General features: G+C 35.0%; 2 protein-coding genes across 2 annotated transcripts; both read right to left on the bottom strand.

Moving 5' to 3' along the window:
* Positions 1-7,840: 7,840 nt before the first annotated feature.
* Positions 7,841-12,765, bottom strand: LOC128557097 (uncharacterized). The gene is made up of 2 exons (XM_053543751.1): positions 11,330-12,765; positions 7,841-9,066 (listed from the first exon to the last, which is right to left on the bottom strand). The coding sequence occupies exon 1, from the start codon at positions 12,717-12,719 to the stop codon at positions 12,000-12,002; it is 720 nt and encodes a 239-aa protein (XP_053399726.1). The 5' UTR covers positions 12,720-12,765; the 3' UTR covers positions 7,841-9,066; positions 11,330-11,999.
* LOC123558463 (uncharacterized) lies at positions 8,459-11,337 on the bottom strand. Its single transcript, XM_045350340.2, has 3 exons — positions 11,330-11,337; positions 10,886-11,038; positions 8,459-10,229 (listed from the first exon to the last, which is right to left on the bottom strand). Exons 1-3 carry the CDS (start codon positions 11,335-11,337, stop codon positions 8,459-8,461), a joined length of 1,932 nt encoding a protein of 643 aa, XP_045206275.2.
* Positions 12,766-25,801: the final 13,036 nt, after the last annotated feature.

Below are 25,801 nucleotides of genomic sequence, written 5' to 3'. Positions count from 1 at the left end.
TCATGGGTCGGTCGGCAAAGGCATTCAGCATTTTAATTTAAAATATGTGTGACAATCGATCTAGATCTTAAATAATCACAACCTTTTAAAATAATTATCGTTTAATTGACCGTTTTCAATAATCTCTTCCATTAAGGCTACATGTAGCTTTACCGCCAACGTGCTAAAAACAAAGAGATTTACGACGATTGTTCCTAATTTAACTATCATAAAACAGTTATTGATTGCATAATCCTGTCAGTTCTTAATCAGGGTCATCATAATAACTGACTGTAACTTAATCAGTGTCATCAAAAGATCGTCGCGTGATCAAAGCAGGCTTAATCAACACGTGTCCCGCTCGCCCGCTCGAGGGCATGAAAGTGATTAGGAATAAACAATGTGACAACGGGGACTGTTTATTGTGTAAAATTTAACAAATTATAGACAAAAACAAGTTTTTTGGGGGATTGTTTTTATTTGTTCCTGTATTTTTATTTTTCCGGGACATTTTAAGACGGTCCAGGACACCGGGACGAGTATGTAATTTCCGGGACAATCCCGGACAATCCGGGACGTATCACATGTATGATTTAGTGCATTATAAGACCGTCATTTTTCAGAAAACAAATTGGCTGAAGCCGAAATCGTTTTAGAATATGTACGCGCAAATTTATGCATTTTGTCCTATAACTTTTTTTCGTGCGGTCAAATATACTCTGGCAAAAATGACGGTATCCATGGCCACAACTAATGCAAAATAGAAATCTATATACACAGAATATTACTGTGGCCATGTATATGCCGTGATATAGTCACATGCCAAATAGATTTTCGTTGCATATATCATACGGAATCTCATGTAACTTCAGAACTTATGTTGACAAAATGCTTTTAACAGCGATACATTCGTATTGTTACTTTTACGCTTGGTTTTACGTCACACCGACACAATTTAAGTCATAATGGCAACTTTCCAGCTTTTGGTGGCGGAATAAGAACCTAGGTTTCCCACCGTGCATTATTTTATCATGGACAAGCGGATCTACAGACCTTCCGAAAGCCAGCTGGATGGCTTCCGAACATGAAAGAATTTTATACACTAAGGACTGTTTCTAGTCACCGGCGTTTAGGGGCAAGTGATTCGAAGTAAACAGACTCAACCACATGGCCGAGAAGCCAAATTAAGTAACGGCGGACAATATAAATACGCCCCAGAACTGTTAAAATTCTAATTTAAAGGCATATAAATCTCACTGTCACTTTAATATTTATACTAGAGTAACTTCGGGAAAATTCGACAGTCGTGTATATTCGACACATTGAATTAATATCCACGTGGAAAAACCCATAATGTCCTTGAATAATTTTTCTTAAGTAATTTATATGACGTCATATTTGTATATGACATCATGAGAACATTTTGATCACACAGGCTTTCTTTCCTTTTCCGATACGCGCATCGGGTAACTTCGACATTCAAATTCATTTTGAACGAAAATCGTAGTTACAGTTTTCTGTAAGAATGGTCAGCGGAGCTAAGGTATTTAAAACTATTCTTACAATTGCATTTTGACTTTACTTAACCGAAATACAAACAGAAATATATTTGATGTTGATATTTAGAAACAAATAATATTCCCCGGTTTCCAAGCATGACCTTGGCTAGGGGTGACGAATTTGCACGACAAGATATAACACTGTTGTGCAAATTCGACATACTATCAAAATTATTCGATTATATCGTCTTTAAAGGATATTTACGGCATACAAATGGTTTAAGTGTGTTTCTTAACCATATCCATGCTTTCCTAATTTTGTCCACGCAGATTCTTAAAGTATGTTAACCTAAGCTGACGTCGCTAATTACGTCACTGATTTGTGCATTAAAAAAGCACCTGTGCATTTAATTAGCGTGCACATATTTACATCTGGGACCAGTACGAATTTATGACAATTAATTAGACAATCAAAATTTGTGCAAAGTAAAATATATTGAATAGGATATAATAAGAACATATCATCGTTATTTAAAACAATCATAGCCGAGTAACCCAAAGGTTTCGGTAACAAATACGCCTTATTTGAAATTAAAATGTCCAGACAAATTCGTGCGAAGTGTTGCAGAGCTCTTACTCTCCATCAAAACTTGCCCCCACCGTTCAGATGGTAGAAAATGGTACCATTGTCAAAAAAGAAGGCAGCAGCGAATAAATAAATAAACATAATTAACGAGGCTATATTTTATTGTTTCCCGAAACAATTAGCCGGCGTTTGTATAATCTGCTGAACAATTAATAAAGATTATTCTTTTGTTTTACTTTTTATAGCTTGATCGAGTTATGCAATCTGAAAAAATTAGAGCCTACTCGTCAGCATAAAAACTGTTGTGTTATGTCTATTGCGACATTTGCTGTTTTTAATGTAGCTATATAAAAAAGATAAATCTTCAACTTGTATATTTTTTTAAAACTCTACCAGGGTGCCGAATTTGCCCGAAAGATGTCGAACTTACACGACGACAACAATCAGAAAAATATCCATCCTATTGACGATGTAGATGCAAACACTGGGCAGCGTTTTATACTGAAGACGCAGAAAAGGTCTACTTTCGTTTTCATGAAATGTTCGCACCGATCATTCTGAACCGAAAATTGCTTCACCGTTTTTATGCTTAAGGTGCCGAATATACCCGAAGTTACTCTACACGTGCCGTTCAAAATATTTGACGAAATTTCAATGATCTTCATGATCTGTGCATGTGATCAATGTTTATGTTTTTCAAATACTTAAATGTTTGTGAGATACAACTATTAATACAGAACATTTTCCACTATTCTTGAATTTTCTGTATGACATTTATTTGTCCAAATGTATTAACGTTAGTCGGTGTAAACATTAATTGAATGTGAGCCAATGTATATTCAGGGTTTTCCCGGACGCAGGTTTTCTGCGTCCCTGACGCGCTTTGACTGCTTTGGACTCGCATTTTGTAGTGCCTCTGCGTCCACTGGACCCGCAAAATCGGTCACGAAACTCCTTTGCACTGAAGCTTCCTTTGCGCAGATACCCATGTAAAATGCGCAGTTTTTTTACCACCGGGACCATCCCCGAATCGTGGGTGCTCATTATACACAGGTATAGACGATTTTCCAACTTCAAACAAGTTTTGTTATCGATGTTCGCCATTTTGGTAAAGGAAACTACTCTCCGCGCTAACTGACACGCTAAAATCTAGATTGCCGTACGTTCCGTAAAGATCGAATGGTTTATTTTTCTATTAAACAAATTAATTTCATATAAATTTAAAGTATTTTGATGAAAAAATATAATAAATCACAAAATTATGATACTAATTAAGGATCGAGTATTATCTTTAACTAAGATCAAACTGTGAACAACATAATTGACACGAGTTGACACTTAATTGCCGGTAATTACTGGCTATTTGATCATAACAAAAAGACTGTCACACCTTTTGTTATCAGTCTGGATTGAGAAGCTCATGCCATTTTGAAAGATACCATTCCGAAATACTGAATCAGCTGCTATCTAAATTAAAAAGATACAAGTTCATTCGGTTTTAGGATAAATTTTTTTTAGTAATAATGTTCCATTTTCAAGATCAATAATTTGTGGCCCCCAAAATTATTAGGGACCCTTAAATTAGCAGCCATGGGAGTCCATGGACTCCCAAATAAAAAACCCGAGGGAAAACCCTGTATATTCTATCATGATCTTCGACAGCCCTTAATAATTTCGGGTATTCTAGTTTACAATCATCCATACTTTACAGGTAAGAAGCCGAAATTTCAAATTAATAAATATAACGCACCTTCCATAACCGGTAATGGGAAGGTTGTTTTTTGTTTTTTTTGTCGGTGATAGAAAAATCCCTTTTTACACGTTTTCTTTTAAATTAGCAGTGTCGATATGTTATACAGTAATTAGGTAACAAATTAACTTTCTTCTCAGATTTAGGTCTGGGCTCAGACTTACAGCAAACTGAACAATTCCCGCCTTTGACTTAAATTTTATCCACGTAGTCAGACTGACACAGTCGACAACTAATTTACTTTACCCTCCTTAATTTTTGGGACTCAGTTAGCTTCAATATTTACTAAATTAATTGTCGTTGGGGTTGATATGCGTAAAAGAGCCCATATACTGTGCCGCCTATGCATTTGATCGCTCGAGCTATTTAATGACGTCATATATTGTATGACATAATTGGAATTTAGCGTTTGAAAAGTTTATTGTGTCATGGCGAGCTTGTTAAATGTGTAGAAGGTTCTAAGAAAGGCCGGAGCGGCTGACTACTTTGCATCGTACAGGTTCTTCAAATGCATTTGAAAAATACTGTGATTAATGATATTGTTTCAAATGCATAGTTCAGTTATTCGCCTGAAATTCTTCGAAACACCGCCGCAGATTGACTGGATCAATTTTCAGATGATGGATTTTCTGTGTAAAACTTCTGACTTTGAAAATTTTGCATTGAACTGGACAGCGATTGAAAGTATTTAAGGATAAATGGAATTATGATTAAAGGAATTTGTAACTGAATACTTAATAGCAGGATTCTTTCGTGCAAAGTAAGTTCTTTTTCTATTATTCATTTTTACATTTTTCAAAATTTCGTTTGTATACTAAATTGTATATTCTATTTCAAACCCATTCTTTCTGTTACGGGAGGAAAAATAGCTAAGTGTAAAAAAATAAGTCTGAAATGTCCCCGAGGAATAACACGTGGAATTTCCCGAAAATCTCCAAAATATAGAATAAATGGCGACCAGAAATAAACAACAGCGAATTCCCATAGAGAAATGGAAATTTAGCCGCATGGGAAAACCAGACAATTGTTACAAAAATCCTTGAAATTCTCGAGGGTGACTTTTTTTTTATTCACAAAAACATGTTTTATGATCTTTGATCCCGTTTCATTTTTTCATATCAGCCGAAAGTTGAGGTCCAAAATTAGGTAGGACAGACTATAGTAAATTACTACCTACACAAAGTTCATATTCTGCATAAGAATAGACACAATACAGTCAAACTCGCTTTATACCAATTCTTCGGGACCTGGGAAATATACTCATATCAAATAAAATTCGTATTAACGAATGTGTGACTCCTGGGTAAGTTGCCAGAGCAAGTTGGGCAGTATCACCAGTGAATAGCTTCCGATAAATAAAAATACAGTAGTGAATAGATGCTCATTAGTAGTTTTAACTGATTAAGTGAGTGTGTTCAGTTTACAATGAAATAACTCAACAAAATTCATACTTAAACATGTAAAAATGTATGAAAATCATCAAGTGTTTATAGCACATATAGATACACAAGACTACAGTTACTTGTATATGTCAATGCATTTTTGCAACATGTACTTTACACATGGTATTTCAAACATTTACTTGAAAAAACTTGTAATTTTTTGTTGTATTTTTTATACTAAAAGTACACTACATAGCCCTAAAACGTACAATGAAATTATATTTTCATGGAGAGGTGTACAATTGAAAGTGATTATCGCTGAACTACTAAAGACATTATTACTTGGACTCGATTGTAATGAATAAAATAACTGCTTACATAGTGTTAATGCAGGTGATAATCACTTTGACTAAATATCAGCACTGTAGAGATTCAAACTGTTAAAACATCAAGCATAGCAAAAAAAAAAAAAAAATGGCTGCCGTTACTTCTAAAATTAGTTTGTATCAGAATATGGAAACATAACATTTTAGCTCATTGGAACTTCCAAAATATGTTCGTATCTCCCGAAAATTCGTATGAAGCGAGTTCGCTATTTCCGAAATAATTTTACAAAGAAATAGGATTCAGCTGGGGAATACGGCTTTTGTTCGTTATAGCCGAAAATCCGTATCAAGCGAGTTCATATTAAGTGGACTTGACTGTAGTTACATTTAATAAATTGCTACCTACACATGATTCATATCAGTATAAGAATATACACAATAATTACATCTAGTAAATTCTATCTACACAAGGTTCATACCAGTATAAGAATAGACACAGTAGTTACATCTAGTAAATGCTACCTACACATGATTCATATCAGGATAAGAATATACACAGTAGTTATATCTAGTAAATGCTACTGTTAATCACTTTTTAGTTGATTAAATAGTTCACAAGTGTTAAATAACAACTCCATGCATGCATAGTTTGAATCAGTTCTTCATTTTTAGTTCACCTGAGCATGAAGTGCTCAAGGCGAGCTTTTGTGATCGCCCTGTGTCCGTCGTCTGTCATCAACAATTTGACTGTTAACACTCTAGAGGTCACAATTTTGGCCCAATCTTAATGAAACTTGGTCAGAATGTTTCTCTCAATAAAATCTTGGATGAGTTCGATATTGGGTCATCTGGGGACAAAAACTAGGTCACCAGGTCAAATCAAAGGAAGAGCTTGTTAACACTGTAGAGGTCACAATTGTGGCCCAATCTAATGAAACTTGGTCAGAATGTTGCCCTCAATAAAATCTTGGATGAGTTCGATATTGGATCATCTGGGGTCAAAAACTAGATCACCAGGTCAAATCAAAGGAAAAGCGTGTTAACACTGTAGAGGTCACAATTTTGGCCCAATCTTAATGAAACTTTGTCAGAATGTTAACCTTGATGATCTTTAGGTCAAGTTTGAATCTGGGTCATGTTGGGTCAAAAACTAGATCACCAGGTCAAATCAAAGGAAAAGCTTGTTAACACTCTAGAGGCCACATTTATGACCATATCTTAATGAAACTTCATCAGAATATTAATCTTGATGATCTTCAGGTCAAGTTGAAATCTGGGTCAGATGGGGTCAAAAACTAGGTCACCAGGTCAAACAAAGGAAAAGCTACTTATCACTATAGAGGCCACATTCATGGCCATATCTTAATGAAACTTGTTCAGAATGTTAATCTTGATGATCTTTAGGTCAAGTTTAAGTCTGGGTCAGATGGGGTCAAAAACTAGGTCACCAGGTCAAATAAAATGTAAAGCTTGTTAACACTCTAGAGGCCACATTTATGACCATATCTTAATGAAACTTGGTCAGAATGTTAATCTTGATGAGGCCACTAGGTCAAATCAAAGGAAAAGCCAGTTATCGGGGGTTAGAATTAGGTCAGGTTAGCGATACAGGGCCTTCAGGGCCCCCTTGTTTAAGATACAGCCTTGAAATTTGGATGACATGTACAGTTTTGCAGACTGTTCTTAAAACTGAATTTCAGTGACCATGAATGTGACCTACTGACTTACGTTCTTGGTTTTAGCTGCCCTGAGTGCTCAGGGTGAGCTATTGTGATCCACACTTTCCTTTAAACAACATCTCCTCTGAAACCATTTGGTGGAAGTTGATGAAACTTGGCCTGGATGTTCATTGGGTGGTGCCCTTCAAAAGTTGTTCAAAGAATTGTATTCCACACAGAACTCTCTTCTTGTCCAAAACCGCAAAGTGTAGAGCCTCAATATTTGGCATATGACATCATCCTCTATGAAGATTGTTCAAATTATGCCCCTTGGATGAAAAGAGGCCCTGCCCCTGGGGTCCCAAGTTTAACATATTTATATAGGGAAAAAAATCTTCTTGTCTGAAAGTTCAAGACCTAGGCCTTTGATATTTGGTCTATAGCATTGCCTAGTTGTTCTCTAACAAGATTATTCAAATTATGCCCCTGGGGTGAAAAGAGGCCCTGCCTCGGGGGTCACTTGTATATGAGTTATATGGGAAAAATACTTCAAAAAATTAAAAATTTGTACTCAAATTGAAGTTTTATGAGTAAATAATACTAACCTGACAGTACTGTATGGATTTCCATTTCGTTTATTTTTCTCAATTTGCTCTTTAATACCGGAAGTAAAATTTGAGTTATCTACTCTTACTTCCGGGGCACGTGAAAATGTTTAGTTTCTATTGAGGCGACCAATTCCTCTAGAAACTTTAACAATGTGGGGAAGGATGGGTTGGGTATAATTGTACTGTCGGGTAAGTATTATTTACTCATAAAACTTCAATTTGAGTACAAATTTTTAATTTTCATTTCGTAAATAAACTTACCCGACAGTACTGTATGGATTAATCCAGATTAACAAGCAGTACTGTCAGGAGGAGGGATTGTTAAAGTTTAAGCAAATTTAAGGAACACTTACCTATGAAGTGATCCTATAAAAACTGTCTCTCACATCCTGATATCAACTGGTGGATCCATTTGGTAACTCCAGGAATCCAAATAAATCATGGAATATATGTACACACTGTACTATCAGTGTATCAATGTATTTACAAACGTAAATCCCAGCTATACAGCATATCCAATAAAGATACCCGTCTGTATACAGTTCCTTTTAAAAAGTTGTGTATACAATATATATTAACAACGTTTTAATCAAACAGCAATTCGCTGGAAAAAAAGAATCACTGTTCCAAAACACAGTCATTAAGAGAAATTTTCCTTAATTTCTCAACTTCAATGAAAATCTAATATATTTACATTCACATTTTTCATGTAATGTTTGATAAAAGTGGTCTCAGAAGACCAATCTGCCGCATCTAGAACCTGATCTAAAGAGGCACCCTTGAAAAGAGCCCAGGATGGGCCAATGCTATGTGTTGAGTGTCCTTTAACTTTGTCAAGCTGCTTATTGCTCTTTTTGTATGCAAACTTAATCACATTGACCAACCATTTAGAAATAGTTTGGCTCAACACTGGTTCATGCGGTTTAATAACACTCAAGAAGAGTTTAAGTTCATTTTCCGAGCCTTGAATTCTGAAACATTCTGTTTTCTTCAAATAGTATGTCATAGCTCTTTTTGGATCTAACAATTTATTACTTGGAAAAGATGGCACAAAAATCTTCCTGGAATGATGATTAGGTCTATCTTGTTTTGACAAACCTGCAAGTAGGAAAGTTAGTCCTTTCTTTTGTACATTTATGTTTCCTTCACCTAAACGTAAGGCTTGAATGTCACTGCAGCGACGAAAACAAGTTATTGCTATCAAAAAACAAGTCTTCCAGGTCACATATTTCAAGGAGGCTTCTTTCATCGGCTCAAAAGGCGGTTTCTTCAGACATCCTAAAACAAGAGGTAAATCCCATTCAGGTACCAGTTTTCTAAGTGGTGGTCTTTGATTAAAGATACCTCTCAGTAATCTAATAATGAAACGATGTTGACCAACTGGAAATTTTTCAACAGGTGCTAAAAGTGATGACAGCATAGACCTATAACCCGTAATTGTTTTGTACTTTAACCCTTTGTCAAACAAAAAAGTGAGGAAATGGGCACAGTCTGTTAGAGATGCAGTATAGGGATCAATTTCTTGTTCACTACACCAACTATTTAATTTTCTGAATTTACAGTTATAGTCCTTTTGGGTGCCTTTTCTCCATGAGGCGGCCAATAGCTTTCTAGTGTTTTCTGAAAAGCCTCTTGTTCTGAAGGCTCTGTCGATAGTAGCCATGCAGTCAACTGCAATGTCTCTAGATTTGGATGCATTACTTTCCCTTTGCCTTGTATCAACAGATTCTGAATTACTGGTAATTTGATTGGTCTTGCTATCAACATTTTTAGCAGATGAGGGAACCAATGCTGCCTCGGCCAATTTGGGGCTATGAGAATCAACCTGCACTGGAACAGCTGCATGTGACTCAGAACCTTCGGAATTAACTGAACGGGGGGAAATGCATATGCAAACATGCTCTGCCATGCAATTGACAGGGCATCCAGTGCTAAAGCTTGGGGATGTAGAAACCATGAACAAAACAGTGTTGTCTGTTTGTTCTTGTATTTTGCAAACAGATCTATGAGGGGATAACCCCATTGACTGAAAATTTGTGTTATCACTGTTTTGTTCAGACTCCACTCTGTATCCTGCACTTTCTTCCTGCTCAAAAAGTCTGCCAAGTTGTTGGACTTCCCCATGATGTGGGCTGCTTTGAGACTCATATTGTGTCTCAGGGCTAAATCCCACAAGTCCCAAGTCAGACAACATAGAGCTGGTGAATGTGTACCCCGCTGGCGATTGATGTATTGACATACCGAGGTGTTGTCCGATCTGATTAATACATTCTTGTTTTCTAGAGCAGGAAGAAAATGTTGGACAGTTAACTTTACAGCTTTCATTTCCAGAATGTTGATGTGTTGCAATTTCTCTAACTTTGACCAACGGCCTTGCACTGTAAGGTTGTTCATGTGACCACCCCAGCCCCACGTTCCACTCGCATCTGTGGTTATAGTGACTGGAAAAGAAACATGTTAAACTGAATTTCCCTTCAAAATGTTCTGATCTTGAAGCCACCATTTTAGATGGTATTTGAGCAAAGGAGTCAATGGACTATATGACACAGAGACATTCTGACAGGACTCCAATTTTGCAGTAAGTGGAGCTGAATTGGTCTCATGAACAACCTTGCATTTGGAATCAGGTCTAGACAATATTGTACCCAACACAATTAGGTAATGTCTTGCTGATGTATTGCCTTGCAGTACATTTAACATTGCTATTTTGAGCTTTGAAATTCTTTATTGTGTGGGGTACACTAGCCCCATCTTCATATTGAACAGACCCCCTATGTAAGAAAATATCTGAGATGGAACTAACGATGACTTTTTCTTTTTCACAATTAAACCTAGTTGAAAAAGGAGATCTAGAACTGACTTTCTGTCTTCTAACAACTTTTTGTATGTTTGGTTCAGCCTTAACCAATTGTCGAGGTAGGATGACAGACGAAGTCCTCGTTGTCTCAGGTATGCTATTATGACTGACATTATCTTGCAAAATACCCTTGGTGCTGACGTTGGGCCAAAGCAAAGTGCCCGAAACTGGTAAACTATTCCTTTGAAACAAAAACGAAGATTTTGCGGTGATTTTTGAATATTTTTAAATGGAAATAACCATCTTTTAGGTCTAGATTTATGCCGTAATCTCCTTTCTGAACTAGATTTAGGACTTTTTGCATTGTTTCCATCTTGAAATGCTTTTTCCTCAAATACCTGTTGAGTGGTTTTAAGTTTATAACTGGTCTCATTTCCCCGTTTTTCTTGGGAACTAGAAATAACATGCTGTAAAAACCTGAATGAATCTGAGTTTTGTCACTACTTCTATCACATTTTTCATTAAAAGATCTTGTATTTCTTTCTGAATTAAGTTTTGTTGCTTTTCTGAAACTTGTGTATGTTTGATGCCTGAAAACGGAGGTTTTTCTTCGAATTCTAGCTTGTACCCATTTTGAACTAAATCTAGAACCCATTGGTCTGTTGTTATTTGTTTCCAATTTTTCAGAAATCGAGAAATTCGACCACCGACAGGTATCTGAGGACATTGCGCAATGATACTTACATTGTCATTGTGGAGCTGGCTTTCCCATCCTTCCTCTCGAGGATCGTTTGGGAAAGGATTCTTGTTTGGAGCCAGACTTGTCCTACTTAGCAGAAGTTCTGAAGGAGGACTGATCCCTCTGTTCTCTTGGTACTCTAGGGATGCGAAAATTGTTCCATCCTGATGAATTTGTGTTTGTAGTACTAGTAGAAATACTATAGTGCTGCTGTTTAGCTTCTGACTGTGACACACGATCTGGTGAGTATTTTCTTTTACTCCCTCTTTTCTTCAGTTCAGGTAACATTTCATCTAACTGTTTCTTTTTGTCTTTACGAGCTTTGAGTAACGGTTCAAGTCCTATGCCAAACACTCCTTCTCCTGATAAGGGTAGATTAGCAAAGTCAGAAGAATCTGCCAGTCCATATATGCCAGTGTCTGTCATAGCCACAGTACGTCTTACTATGTGATGAAAAGCAGCAGTTCTGCCTAACTGATCCAAACATTTGGTAGAGATCGCAAAAATGTCCTTTACTGACTGTATAGCATTGTCTTTTGAAAAATCATCTGATGACAAGTATTGTACCAGATTACCCAAACTTTGTTGAACATATAACTGCATAACTACACCAAGTCTAGCAGCTTGTTGTCCACGGTAAGCAGTTTTTTCTACCATCTTGCACGGTTGTGAATACTATGTTTTTGCTTTGCTTTTCTTAAACGATGCTTTAGAGCCATGCCTGTTGAGTAACAGATTCTCAATTAAAGGGTCCAGTGTAGGTACCTGTAAGTAACATTCTGTTTGTTCATCCACTGGAAATAAATTGTAATTTTCCTCACTGAACGCAGTTAAATGTCTTGGTGTTTTGCAATGATAGCTGTCTTCTAGCACTTCCTTTTGAGACAAGTCAACACAAATGCCATCCTTTTTTACAGTCTTCTTATTTGTGGCATCATCACCAAAAATCTCATACAAACATTTTTTGGTAGATTCTTTTAAGTCATGTTTATTCAACGGTGAGTTTATGTTATTCTCATCACTAGAATTGTTCTCACTGTGTGATGGTGAATGACAAGTTTGAGAATATAAAGACACTGCATCTTCATCAGAACTGTCTGAAACTGATGGGGATTTCGTGAACTTACTTCTCCTTTTCCGTGAATTACTACTATTCTGACTTTGTGTCGAATTTGCAGAAGCTTGGATTGTGGCAATAAGACCGTCCAGCTTGTTATCCAAGGTCGAGATTTTTTTTTTCCATTGTTCTTCTAGTATGTCGTATCTCGACCGACGTTTATTGTGAGTTTTCGGCGCATTACTGCCCGACTCCTGATTTTCTGAGTCTGAGGGAACAATTTCCCCTCCCTCGCGTAAACCTTTGCTATTCACCTCGGCTTGAGCCATCAAGAGCATAGAGAAAAACACGACCGAACAGGTCGCCGAAAAAAAGAAACTAAACATTTTCACGTGCCCCGGAAGTAAGAGTAGATAACTCAAATTTTACTTCCGGTATTAAAGCGCGAATTGAGAAAAATAAACGAAAAGGAAATCCATACAGTACTGTCGGGTAAGTTTATTTACGAAATGAAATTATCTGATCATATTTCCTAGACTGTTTAATTATAATTACCTGATGACCCCAAGTAATTAAGGGTCACTTGACTGTGACCTTGACCTACTGACCTACTGTCTTGAAATTTGGATGACATATACAGTTTTGCACACCGATCTTAACAGCATAGAAATTTGGACAACTTTTATATCTTTCGATAAAGATTTTAATTATCATCTTTAATGTTCTTAGCCCAGACTTACTGACCTACTTGTTTTTGAAGATACCGCAAAGAGATTTGGACCACATGTATAATGTTTGATACAGATTTCAATACTCATCTTGAATAGTCATAAATGTGACGTACTGAGCTACTTTTTCATTTTTGAAGTTACAGCATAGAAGTTTGGACCACCTTTTAATTTTTGATACAGATTTCAATATTCATCTTGAATAGTCTTAATATTGACCTATTGACCTACTTTCTTGTTTTTAAGATACAGCATGGAAATTTGGACCATGTGTATAACTTTTGATACAGATATCAATACTCATCTTTAATATTCTTAACCCTGACCTACTGACCGGCTTTCTTGTTTTTGAAGCTACAGCAAAGTGATTTGGATCACCTGTATAATTTTTTAGCAGATTTCAGTAGTTATCTTGTATAATCTTTACCATGACCTTCTCACCTAGTTTTTTGTTTTCAAAGCTTAAGCAAGAAATTTGTTCAAGCAAGCAATTAAACTCAGGTGAGCGATATAGGATCATTATGGCCCTCTTGTTTATAAAGCCTCTATATGGGACAAATATAGAAAGTTGTTTTAAAGTTTATATGTAATAGCTACTTCCATAGTTTTGGACAAATAACACATGTAAAAGCATAGCTTCTTCAAAAGTTTTTGATAAATAACACAGTCATGTAATAGCTACTTCCATATTTTTGGACAAATAATGCAAAGTAAGGAGATGTAGTCCAAGTTTTGGCCAATTACAGTTGCAACTTATCCTCTTTTTAGCTTACTTAAGGACTATGCTATTTTGAAATTATGGATTAGGTGGGTGGGGTACATGATATGATTTCTGAGGATTTTCGAAGTTACTGTAAAACAAATTTTTTTCCAATGTGACAATACATTAAAACCATGAAGTGCTGAACTCTTACTTTAATTAAAAGACTAAAGTGGGAAAAGTTATCAGTATGTTCGTGTCACAATTTTCGGTGACAGTATTCTATGTCATCATGCATAACTGCGAAAAACTATAACTTACATAATAAAGGTGAACTATCCGTGAAAATGAGCTGAGAGCTATTTTTCAATTTCCATTTATTACTTTTCTAAAAAACACATTACAATTTACCAGGTGTTTTGTCATTTTTGTGCACATGCCTTTACACATTAAAGAAGTCCGAACTATAGGTATGGTGTGCGAGAAGGGCCTGAGGGCTTACATAGTGCACATTTACAGGGATTGTACTGCTCAGACAGATATATATATAACTTTTTTATCATAAGTCCGCAAAGTGCAACAAAAGAAATATCAGTATTAGTTATGTAATAATATTATCTATTTACAAGGTATGTCTGACAAATGACATCAAGAATTCTTACTGACGTTTTAGAAAGCTGCATTTTCAAGTACCTGATATTTTCCACTTTGGTTTAAAAAGCATTTTTACAATAAATAACTGACTACAGAAGGTAATAAAAATACCCTTGATCTAGAGAATGCTACAACCTACTTAACTTCAAAGTTTAGGTTTAAAACTATATTGAACATGTTTGCTTTAATTTAAGGTGAAAATTAAACTAGAACTCTATGATAAAAATCGAGTAGATCATTTCGGACATGTTAGACAGTGAGAAAGCAAACGTATCGTACGTATTATTTAGCATAGATGATTTGCACTGTGAATACATACTTTTTACACTTAACATATAATTTCATGAGTACATACTCATATACATATAAATGTGTTTGTCATGGGATTCGATCCGATAAGGCCAGTTCCTGAGCTGCGAGCTGAATGAATGGTTACCGACTTCTATCCGCATGGCGCCTGGCAATTATTAGTGGGAGGTAATTGGAAAGCACAATAACGGTGTCTCATAAGCCAAATTGGCTGCCGCTTTCAATGGAGATGGCACTATAATAAACAAGACCTTTACCTTTACCTTTTATACACTAGGAATATGTTTGTTTTACGTGTAAGATCAAAACATTAACCCCTCGTGAAGATATAATGCATGCGGCGTTCAATGTTGATATATAATTGTAATAATATAATTTCACATTACACTGAAACAAACAAATACCCTTTTGCATATTCATCTATATAAAAATATAAACAAACAAACAAACAAAAACAGGAACAATGTTTATTTTGTATGATGAGAGTAACACCGAAACGACACAATTAACTTTTCCCAGGTTTTGTTGGTGGGGAAAGACTCCAAGTGCCCCTCCAGACATTTTGGGGGGGCTCTTACTAGTACCTGGATAGAGACACTTACTTCAGCTGGATGGCTTCCTTACGTGAAAAGTTTTACACATCAAGTGAGGGTTCCATCCCACGTCGGTGATGGGCGGGGAATTCGAAGCCAGCTACCAAGACCATCACCACGTTTTTTTTGTTGTTTTTTTTGGCAAGGATAAAACTAAACTTAACAAAGGAATAAAAGTTACAGTTTTCATGTTCAAGGAAAAGTTCGAACTGTGATTGTCAATGTTCCCGATACGGAATATATATGAATGTATAAACATGAGCCGTTTCATCTTACAGGACTTACAAAAACATAGTAAGCAATTGTTTATTTATTGTATTTATGTTCTAGTAACCTTTGACACTGAATTCGAGGACGAGCCAGGTTTGTGACATATACATGTCTGTTGTTGGGCTGGAAAAAGATAGGTCCAAAATTTAAACTAAAAGCTATATTGCATAAATTCTTCGTTATTTCTGCGCATACAATTTGGTTGTTTAAAGGTTAGAATATCAGAGAATTACAGAAAATAAAACATATATTTGAAAAAGTCCCGATCTTTCATCATTTGTTTGGTTGGCGCATGATTACAAATTTAACGTGTAAAGTGATAATTTTGATGACACGTTGGATTTATTTTATAATTGTGAGTGATCGTTAAGTGATCAGAAAGATCGGACAGTGGGATGTTATAAAAAGTGATGCTTTATTTAGGTTAGAAAGAGAATTGGACTATACAATAACGAAATCCAAGGTAAAACACTACTTTTATTTCGTTCACAGAAGAAAACATGGTGCACGTGTGATTTGTGTAACACAGTTTAACGACGATTTCTTAGAAAACTAACGCTCAGCTCATTTACACTGGCATATCCTTGATTGATTAATATATATATTATGTAAATATGAGAGACTTACGGTACCAAATACCTACCCCGAACATTTCTATGCATTTTCTTCAGTGTTTTTGATACTTTATAATTTATTCGGAGATACATTTTTTCATTATTATTAGTTTCTCTTTGATCCCCGTGCATTTCTCGTGTTGTTACGACAATCTCAGTTTTACATACTATCATGCGAGGGGTGAATGCGAAAGTGCTTCTTTATTTATATGCACTTAGAACTCTTTCACATTCACCCCTATTAGGAATTTTACATTGTCAAAATAGCATAGTCCTTAATGCATATGAAACATGTTTTGCTACAAAACAATGAAATCAAGGGCAAACCACCAAAGTTCACTTGCACTGCAAAATCATTAGCTTAAAATGTCTAGGGGTTTATCATTCCTGCAAGTTATTTATTTAATTTGTTAATTATGAAGTCATTAAATTTCATGGCTTCAAACAATTTTAATGTGTTTTAATGCTAGCAGCTCAAGTTTGCAGTTCAAATGCTAAATTTAGCATTTGTTCATGATACTTGATGTATTTTCTTAATTAAATACAACTGCTTACTGCTTTTAAATCCAAAATAATTCTGAAAATCTGTTTATATTGGAGAGCTGCTAATATCCTGCTTACAGCACTAATAAGTTGTAATTTTATTATCTAGAAATACATATTTTGTGTTTTGAAGCATTTTCTGAACGCAGATGTTTCTGTAGTGTTTTTTGAATTTCAGTTGTTTCTTGTACAACAGTATAGCAATAGGTGTCTGCTGCTTACCCTGGAGGTCAGTGAGTTTCAAACTGAGACTGCTGATGCCTGTTAAGGACACCCCAAACATTAGAGCTTTAATACAAGTAAAGTGAGAGGAGCTTTAAAGATTTTACAAGCTGAAGGATGTTGTCAACTCAACAGTTATTCAAACATATTTGTCCACTCATTAGTTATTAAAAGGTATCTTCACTTAAATACAATACAATGCAATACAATAAGTTTTTTTTTAGTTGGCAAGAAGACAACATTAAAACAGATATACTTTGAAGAGCTTTTGAACCAACTATGCAACTATTAAAAAAAATTAACAGAATTATAAAAGCGCTACAAAAGAAAACATGTTAAGCACACAATATTAAATAGAACTGGTTGAGCAAAAAAAATTGTACAAGACTACAAGTATTAAAATCTGTGTTGAAGCTGCTGATCCAGACACTGCAGTCTAAACACTGCCAAAAGAATGGAAATACAAGTTAAAGCATAGCAAAAGTTCCTTCTAGGGCACATCTATATAAATATACAAGTTAAAGCATAGCAAAAGTTCCTTCTAGGTCACATCTATATAAATATATAATGATCATCTTGTACAATTTGGGTTGCAATGTCTGTTTAAAGAATTGGTCAACAGTGTGTGGAACCCCAGAATCGGACACAAGGACAAGACCATTCTACCATATTGACATTCCGTATCCTCCCGTTTAATCAGGGAGGCAGTGGCGCAGTGGTTAGCAGTTTGGACTACGCCAGCGATCCGCGTTCGATTACCGGACCCGGATCGATTCCCGGTTGTGGCTGATATCCCGACTAGTGTTCAGTACTGGGTGATTTACTTTAATTCGGTACTGTTTCCAACAGTATCAGTCTAGACTGGATGCTGGGGAGGTAAATGACGCCTGCCGTGAGCTCGGCTGGAAATAAGTTGTTCCATCCATTCCAGGTGAGGATTTTCGTTGAGAAGAAACTTTACTTACTTTTTAAGTGCACCTGGGGGCTTACATTTTGCACCAAGAGTGCGTTTATTTCTGTATCAAAATACAAAAAAAAAAACACTAAAATTTAAAAAAGAACTATGTTGTTTTATACTGCCTAAAATGTCAAGTAGGTATTTATGCTAACATAAATTGTTAAATCCAACACCCAAGTAAATACATTACCACTTTCAGTGGAGTAAATACGGCAATAAGAATACACTGGCTATACACATTTGACCCGGTCAATCCAATTCCACATGTTGCATGAATTTGTTGCATATGTTGTAAAGTTGGATTTTTACAACATAATGTTACATAATACATAGTTTCAGTATTGCATAATATCATCTAACAGTCTAATATTTTATCATAAATGTTTGTATTTACAAAAAGTATGGTATTTTAAGTTTTGAAAGCATAGACTTTAGCTAGTCTATTAAGGGCATTCAGCTAGTCTATTAAAGACTGCTGATTTACCTAGACAGATCATTCAGTTCAGTTTATTCATTTGACACTTTACTATTGTCTATATATTTTTCATAGTCATCAGTACTTTCAGTTTATCTTTATTGTTACAAACTGCATTTATTATCATTACATATTTTCATTTTGTATTTCCATCAGCTATTTTTAGTAAGACCAGTTATGAAAGAACTTTGAGCTACTTTTAGATTATAGACAAAGAGTTTACATAAGCATTGTCAAGGTCACAGCTGATATGTAAGATAAATGTTGAATGGCTTATCAGAAAAATGCTGACCAATCAGAATGTACTTTACATCCTTCATGGTTGACTGCATTCTGGAAGAGCTTTATGTCAGTAGAATTTCAGAGCCATTTCTGGACTGACAACATCTAAAAAACTGTCTTAGGGTTTAGTAATTAATAATTAATTAATTTTGTATTTATTTTTGGCTATTTATTTAACCTAAGAGTTTTACTAAATTCATTGTAACTTTTCTCTAAATTAGTAAGTAATTTTCTTTAATTAAGTAATTTAAATTTATTGTTTTAACAACAATTGTTTTAGATTTTCATCTTTAAATACTTAAGTAATTATTGGTAATTAATTTATATTACTGTTATTTTAGGGCACAGAGTCATTTAAGTACAGAACCACAAAATACATTTAGATACTTTAATAAAACCATTTATTTAGATTATTATTTACTTTTTGGCAGAACTTAAAACTTTATTCTTTTTATTCAATAAGCTGATTTGTCATCTTTATCAGTATTTTTGGCATTTTTCTAACTTGTATATTTGGATCGCTTTGTAAAATATTAGTTTAGAAAGATAGGTAAAAATTTGGTTGGTTTTCAAATTTATTCAGTATTTGTGTTTTTATTTTCCCTTTCTAAGTAAAGGGTGGTGTCATCCTGAAGTGTCAGTAATTCCTACGTAATAATTTACTACTGGTAATCTGCTAACCACTGCTTCCAAGCAAACTATTAAACGAACATATAGATAGGCTGTTTTACAAGACAGCGTTACCCGTCCCTAGATTTGCCACTATAATGCCACCCTTTCCAATGGTGGAGTATTTAGACAATTTTCCACCAAAATGCCACCTAAAATGCCACCAAAATGGTGAAAAAATGAACAGGACAGTGGCAAACCTGTTTTCCACTAAATTCCACCTTTTTCCACTTGTGTACACCTTTAGGTGGCAATAAGTGGAGTATTTAGACAGTTTTACACCATTATGCCACCATTATGGTGGAACATTTGTTTGCCACTTAATTCCACCAATAGCCACCTTCATGGTGGCAGTAAGTGGAGTATTTAGACAAATTACCACTAAAATGCAACCATTATGGTTTAAAATCGATTTTCCACTAAATGCCACTTATTTCCACCAGTCGCCACGTAACAGGTGGCAGTAAGTGGACAAAATTTCACCAAATCGCCACTATGGTGGCAGTCCTATTTTCCACTTAATGCCACCAAATAGCTGGCAATAGGTGGAAAATACTTGGCAACTAATGGAAATCGGCTGCACCTGCTGAATCTGAAAAAAAATCAGTAGTAAGCAAAAATCAAATTATATTAATATATTTTTTATTTTTATGCAAAAATCAAAGACCCTTCACAAGAAATCACAAAAGATCTGAACACGAGGATGAGGATGTTGTCAATGCAGTCTTATTTTTTCATATTCCAGGATGGCTTAAGTAGATGGCAAATGACTCCAAATTTCACTCCTTTGGATGTAAGGCCATTTTTCCAGCACACAATCTGTAACAGCAAACCAAAAGACTAAATTAACTCACTGACATAACAACAAACTCTACAAACGTAATCTGTGTCAAATTATATGCAACATCTTTATTAAAACTGCGAGAAGTTTCATCAAAATCTACATTGTAGAAAAATTTCTGTTCACTCAAAAGGTTACATTGTTTTGTGGGAATATATGCATCTTGAATCAATAAAAGGCAATAACACTGCAAGAACTTGAAAATTGATGAATGATGTGGAAGCACCATTGCTCTAAGGTGATTTACACCTTGTGTCAAATTTCATGAATATCTATCAATGGATTACTTATGTAGAAATTTATAAATTGAAAAACAATTAAAGGGCAATAACTCTGGTTACTGAAGTGATCCTGGAGAAAATTGCACATGCAATGCTGTCCTGTAGTGATCTAAATTTATGTAAAGTTTCATGAGTATCCATTGATACAGGAAAAAATCCTATTTTTTTAGCAAATCAAGGGGGAATACTTCTTTTACTAGGTAATTTATTTATTTGAGTTTTACAGCGTACCAACACAGTATAGGTTATATGGCGCCAAACAGGACTACAAATTTTGGTTTCACATCTCATTTACATCGAAATAGTGATTCTATAGACAAAGTTATAAAAATATTTTTACAATTACAAGCATTTTCAATTAATCTGATGGAAAGAAAGGACAACGCCAAAAATAATATCCCTCCGCCTTTGGCAAAAGTTAATAATAGCACTTGTGTTTTTCATCACATTTATAAGTACTATTTATCATATAATATGCCAGGAAATTCTATTAATTGGTGCATTTCTTTAAAAATTAAGGGTTATTTAAACATTAGCTTTTATAAAAACATATAATATTTACCTGATTCAGAATTATCTTGATATGTTTTTTTTTTATGCAGTAATAAGCTATATGGCCTGCTCAGGTATATACAGTCAGGCAGGCAGATCATGTCACAAAGTTGCACTTTTTTCACAATAGGTCCCTGGTATGAACAGTTTAAAGTATATATTGTATCTTAAGTGCTAATCAATAATGTAAATAATTACAAAATGATACAATTTTACAAGCAGTGTTATAAACATGACTGAGCTATATTCCAGAAAATATATCTGGGATTTTTCCATCTGCCAAACTTCCTAAGACATAAAAGGAGATTAAATTTTGTTGATTTTAATTTAAAGCAGTTTTGTAAATGTTGTTTTAAATTCAAGTATAAATTTGGTAAGAGTAAGTAATTAAGACAATGTCAAAGACAGTAATAATTTAAAAAAAAAATAAACAGTATAATATTGTTACCTCTCACAATGTGTTTCCATTTTCTCCCTGCACAGACTGACTCATCATATGCCAGATTTCAAATTTTGGTATTACTACACAGATAAATTGATTCCACACATACACTTTTTTTGGACAGCTAAAGATGGTGTCAAATACTTAAGTTGAAAAGCTATTGTAAAAACATCCTTTTTATATACACTTGTTTTTTTATCAATTAATGAAGAGAAAAGGCAAGAACTATTTCTTTGCTTCTGACCTCATGTTTGCCTGCATATATAAATCTTAACGGGATCCGGACATTTGCCCCCCAGGACATTTGCCCCCCAATGAAAAAGTGGACTTCTGGACATTTGCCCCCCAGTTGAAATGATAGATAGGACATTTGCCCCCCAGTGCTTATTTCTGAAAAGGACATTTGCCCCCCAATATTTTTGTCCCCCAGTGACTTTTTAGAACCTTGGTACAAGACATTCATCATATTTTAGGGTACAATATCTTTGTTTTATACAATTTTGTAGTAGATAATAGCCAAATTAACAACTTTGAGTGTTAAAAACATAGCACTAATTAAGAAATTATAACGTTGTTATGAGCACTTTATTACTCAATAATATGCTATTATTTACCTTAACACCTAAAAGTAATTAACATATTTATCAAATTATTATTAATAAAACAGTTTTTTTTACTGAAAATTGCCTTTTAGAGTAATTTTGATAATAAAACAACAAAAAATACAGTTATATATACTGGCATATTGGACAAAAATATTGGGGGGCAAATGTCCATTCCAAAAATAAGCCATGGGGGGCAAATGTCCTATCTGCCATTTCAACTGGGGGGCAAATGTCCAGCAGTTCATTTTTTCATTGGGGGGCAAATGTCCTGGGGGGCAAATGTCCTACAATCAATCTTAACTGACCCAAATTCCACCAGGGGTTGTTTCTATACATTAGTGTGGGAGCTTGTAACTTGATCTATCATTAATCTTATCTTTAACCAACATTCACTCATGTAGAAATAATACACTGCAGACACATTCAAAAAATGATCTTTTCAGCCAATTTCCACTAGTTGCCACCTATTTTCCACCTTTTTCTGTCTGTCAGAATTGTTGATTGAAAAAGTGATTTATTAATATTTACATTGAATATAATACAAAGATATAATAAATAATAAATATTCTGTCTCACAAAATAACCAAAATTCAAATTTTCTGTATACCACTCTAAATATTACTTTTGTCCAGCTACAGTCAGCATAGACTTATTTTCATTTTAACGAAACCCTTTGAAGAAGAAGCCTGGGTATACTGTTTTGCAGATGTTTGTCAGAATGCTTGGGCCTAAGATCATGAAACTTTATATGGAGGTTGGTCATGACCAGCAGTGACCCCTTTTGACTTGGAGGCCAGTATGTCAAAGGTCAAGAGCACAGTGACCTGGAACATTTAAACAGTTTCCAGATGATAACTCTAGTACTCTTGGGCCTAGGATCATGAAAGTGAATGGGAAGGTTGATCATAGCTAGCAGATAACTCCTATAGATTTTTAGTTCAGTAGGTCAAAGTCACAGTGATCTGGAACAGTTAAGCTGTTTCCAGATGTTAATTTGAGAACTCTTTGACCTAGGATCATGAAACTAAATAGGGAGGTTGATCATGACTGGCAGACGACCCCTATTGATTTTGAGGTCAATTGGTCAAAGGTCTAGGTCACATTGACCCAGAACAATAGAACTTTTTTGCCCAATAACTAGAGAATGCTTTGGTCAAAGATCACATTTGATACAGAAGTCACTTATGACTGGTAAATGACCCTTAATAATTGATTTGAGACAAGGACATCAAACGTCCAGTGCACAGTGACCAAATGATTTCTGTTTCTTGTACAGTTACTGAATGCATCAAGGGGGTGGGCATTTTGTGTTCTACGAGCTGTTGTCAGTGTGCAGTTTTAGCAAAGTCAGGTTCCGTGCCAATTAGGCATGAAGTTTGAAGTTTAGTGTCCATTACACCTTGTGAAGATTTTTGTACAGGGTAATCCAATGTCTTACAGTTTGCTTTTAAATCAAACATCACAAAAATTTCTAAGTTTTTTTTCCACCTATTCGCCACCAAGAAAATTTTCTAAGTCCCTATTTTCCACTAAACGCCACTCAATTTCCACCATGAAAAAAAACTATGTTCTACTTTCCACCAATTTCCCACCTTTTTGCCACCATAAAGAAAAACTATGTTCAAATTTACACCTAATGCCACCTAAATGCCACCAAAATAAAGTGCCTTTTGGTGGCATATTTACCACTTACCGTATTTACCCTAAGTCTTGGGACACCCTAAATCTTGGGACACCCTTAAAATCTGGAAAAATAATTATTTTTCTTGTCCCTAATTTTTCGGACATGTATTTTCTCAGCATATTTTTCGTCCCTAAGTGTTGGGACTATGGTTGTTACTGATTCAAAATGTAAGTCGTATACCGTTATTATACATCGTATGGTTTTGTATCGATCAAAATGTCAAATAATTATAAGAACCAAAGATTATTTTTTTAACATTTTCGTGTCGTGTTTTTACTTATTCTTTTGACAGTAAAGTGTTTTTTTACCATACCAGTTAAGTGTTGTATATTTTTTTTACTGCAGCCAGGAAGTCCGTTTTCCGTTAGTTAGTTATTTTTAATTACCACTGACTGGAATTTACCCGCGAATCGTACAGCTATCAAAAAGCCATGCCGGTAATTTTCCATTCCACGAGCACGTGCGACCTATCGTAATGTCTAACTTACAACGCCGTTACTTTCGTTTATTGACACGTATACAAAAAACGCGCGTCACACATTCATTTTTTGATTTTATCGCTTCAGATTTTCAACGTAGATTGAGAAGTAATATAATTTGAATTCTATAACGATTTTAAAAAGGTATCGACAGAAATGTAGGCAAAATTCTATAAAAACGGTCGAATTTTCATAAAACTACTTGTAAAATTTCAAACAGCGCGATCCTAAATACTGATTTCTTTCTAAAAGTAAATAAATGATGCAAACTATAGGCATAAAATTCAGACTTTTGACCAGAAAGTGCAAAAAACAGAATAGAAAAATCTTAAATAATGAAAAAGCGGCAGCAATTTAAAAATATGAAGTAAAACGATTTTTTGGCAAACAGATTTCTGTTACGTGACCGCGTGAACGTAAATAGAAAATCGGGACGCGGTTTAAAAAACAAAATGATGTTGTTGCGTTTTTTTAATAAGTTTTGAATGAATCTTTGTGCATGTACATGTATTTTTTGACACGACACTTTATATTAAGATATTCTTCTCAAACCGTTTTGAAATTTCCTTGAGGGCAAATAGGTCACAGAGGTAAGATATCCGCTATTATAGTTTGACACCTGTCAGTTTATACGGGATATTGCTCATTCACTTTAACAAATTAAAAAGAATTTTTTTTCATTGATTTTCACAACACTAGATCTACTTCTCAGCTCTTTAAAGAACCGAGGCGGTACGATCAAACAGTGATGTACAACTTGGCGCGAAAACATGACGTAATGCCATGAAAATCTCGGGGAAACTATACCGCTTTGATCTCCACTTCTAATGTCATGATACCGACACACTTTTAGCTCTTTGAGGGGGTGTTAATTGATGATGAAAACAAGGCCAATTACTTTGTTTATCAACAGAATAATTACCGATAATCGTTAAACGTTTATTTTTTCGCTTTCAACACGGGTGGGTGGGGGATGTTACCCGATGACCGAGAATTGTGTCCATATTTTTGGGACACTTTTCAAAATAATTATTTTTCGGGAAATAAGTCTTGGGACAGTGAAAAAAATAATTATGTAAAAGAGTTAAATTACACCAAACGCCAGCTAATGCCACCTATTTCCACCAACTGCCACCCTTTTTTCATGGAAATAAGTGGCAAAGAGTGGCATTAGGTGGCAAATCTAGGGACGGGTAAGTAAACAAAATTTGTATTCCCCACAACACATATAATTAGAGGGTCGCAATGGGATTTGTTTTCGCATATAAGACAATGCATTCGAAGGAAACGATAATATTTATTTTGTTGTTTACATGTAAATTTGCTGATATATGTCTATCTGTTTGTACACATGTTATGCTCTTCAAGAATGAAGGAAATAAAAGAATCGATCAATCATCCTATGTTACCGGTATCCGTGGAACGCGTTCAGTCGGAGTTGCCTCAATTAGGAAATAATATGTTTAACGTCAGAGATTATTTCTAAGGTCACGGAGTTTGATTGGCCAGCTCGTAATGA

This window comes from Mercenaria mercenaria, chromosome 5, assembly GCF_021730395.1.
Source record: "Mercenaria mercenaria strain notata chromosome 5, MADL_Memer_1, whole genome shotgun sequence".
In the NCBI taxonomy this organism is placed as follows: Eukaryota; Metazoa; Mollusca; class Bivalvia; order Venerida; family Veneridae; genus Mercenaria; species Mercenaria mercenaria.
The sequence above is the reverse complement of the archived record's forward strand: the minus strand, read 5'-3'. Positions and strand labels throughout refer to the sequence as shown.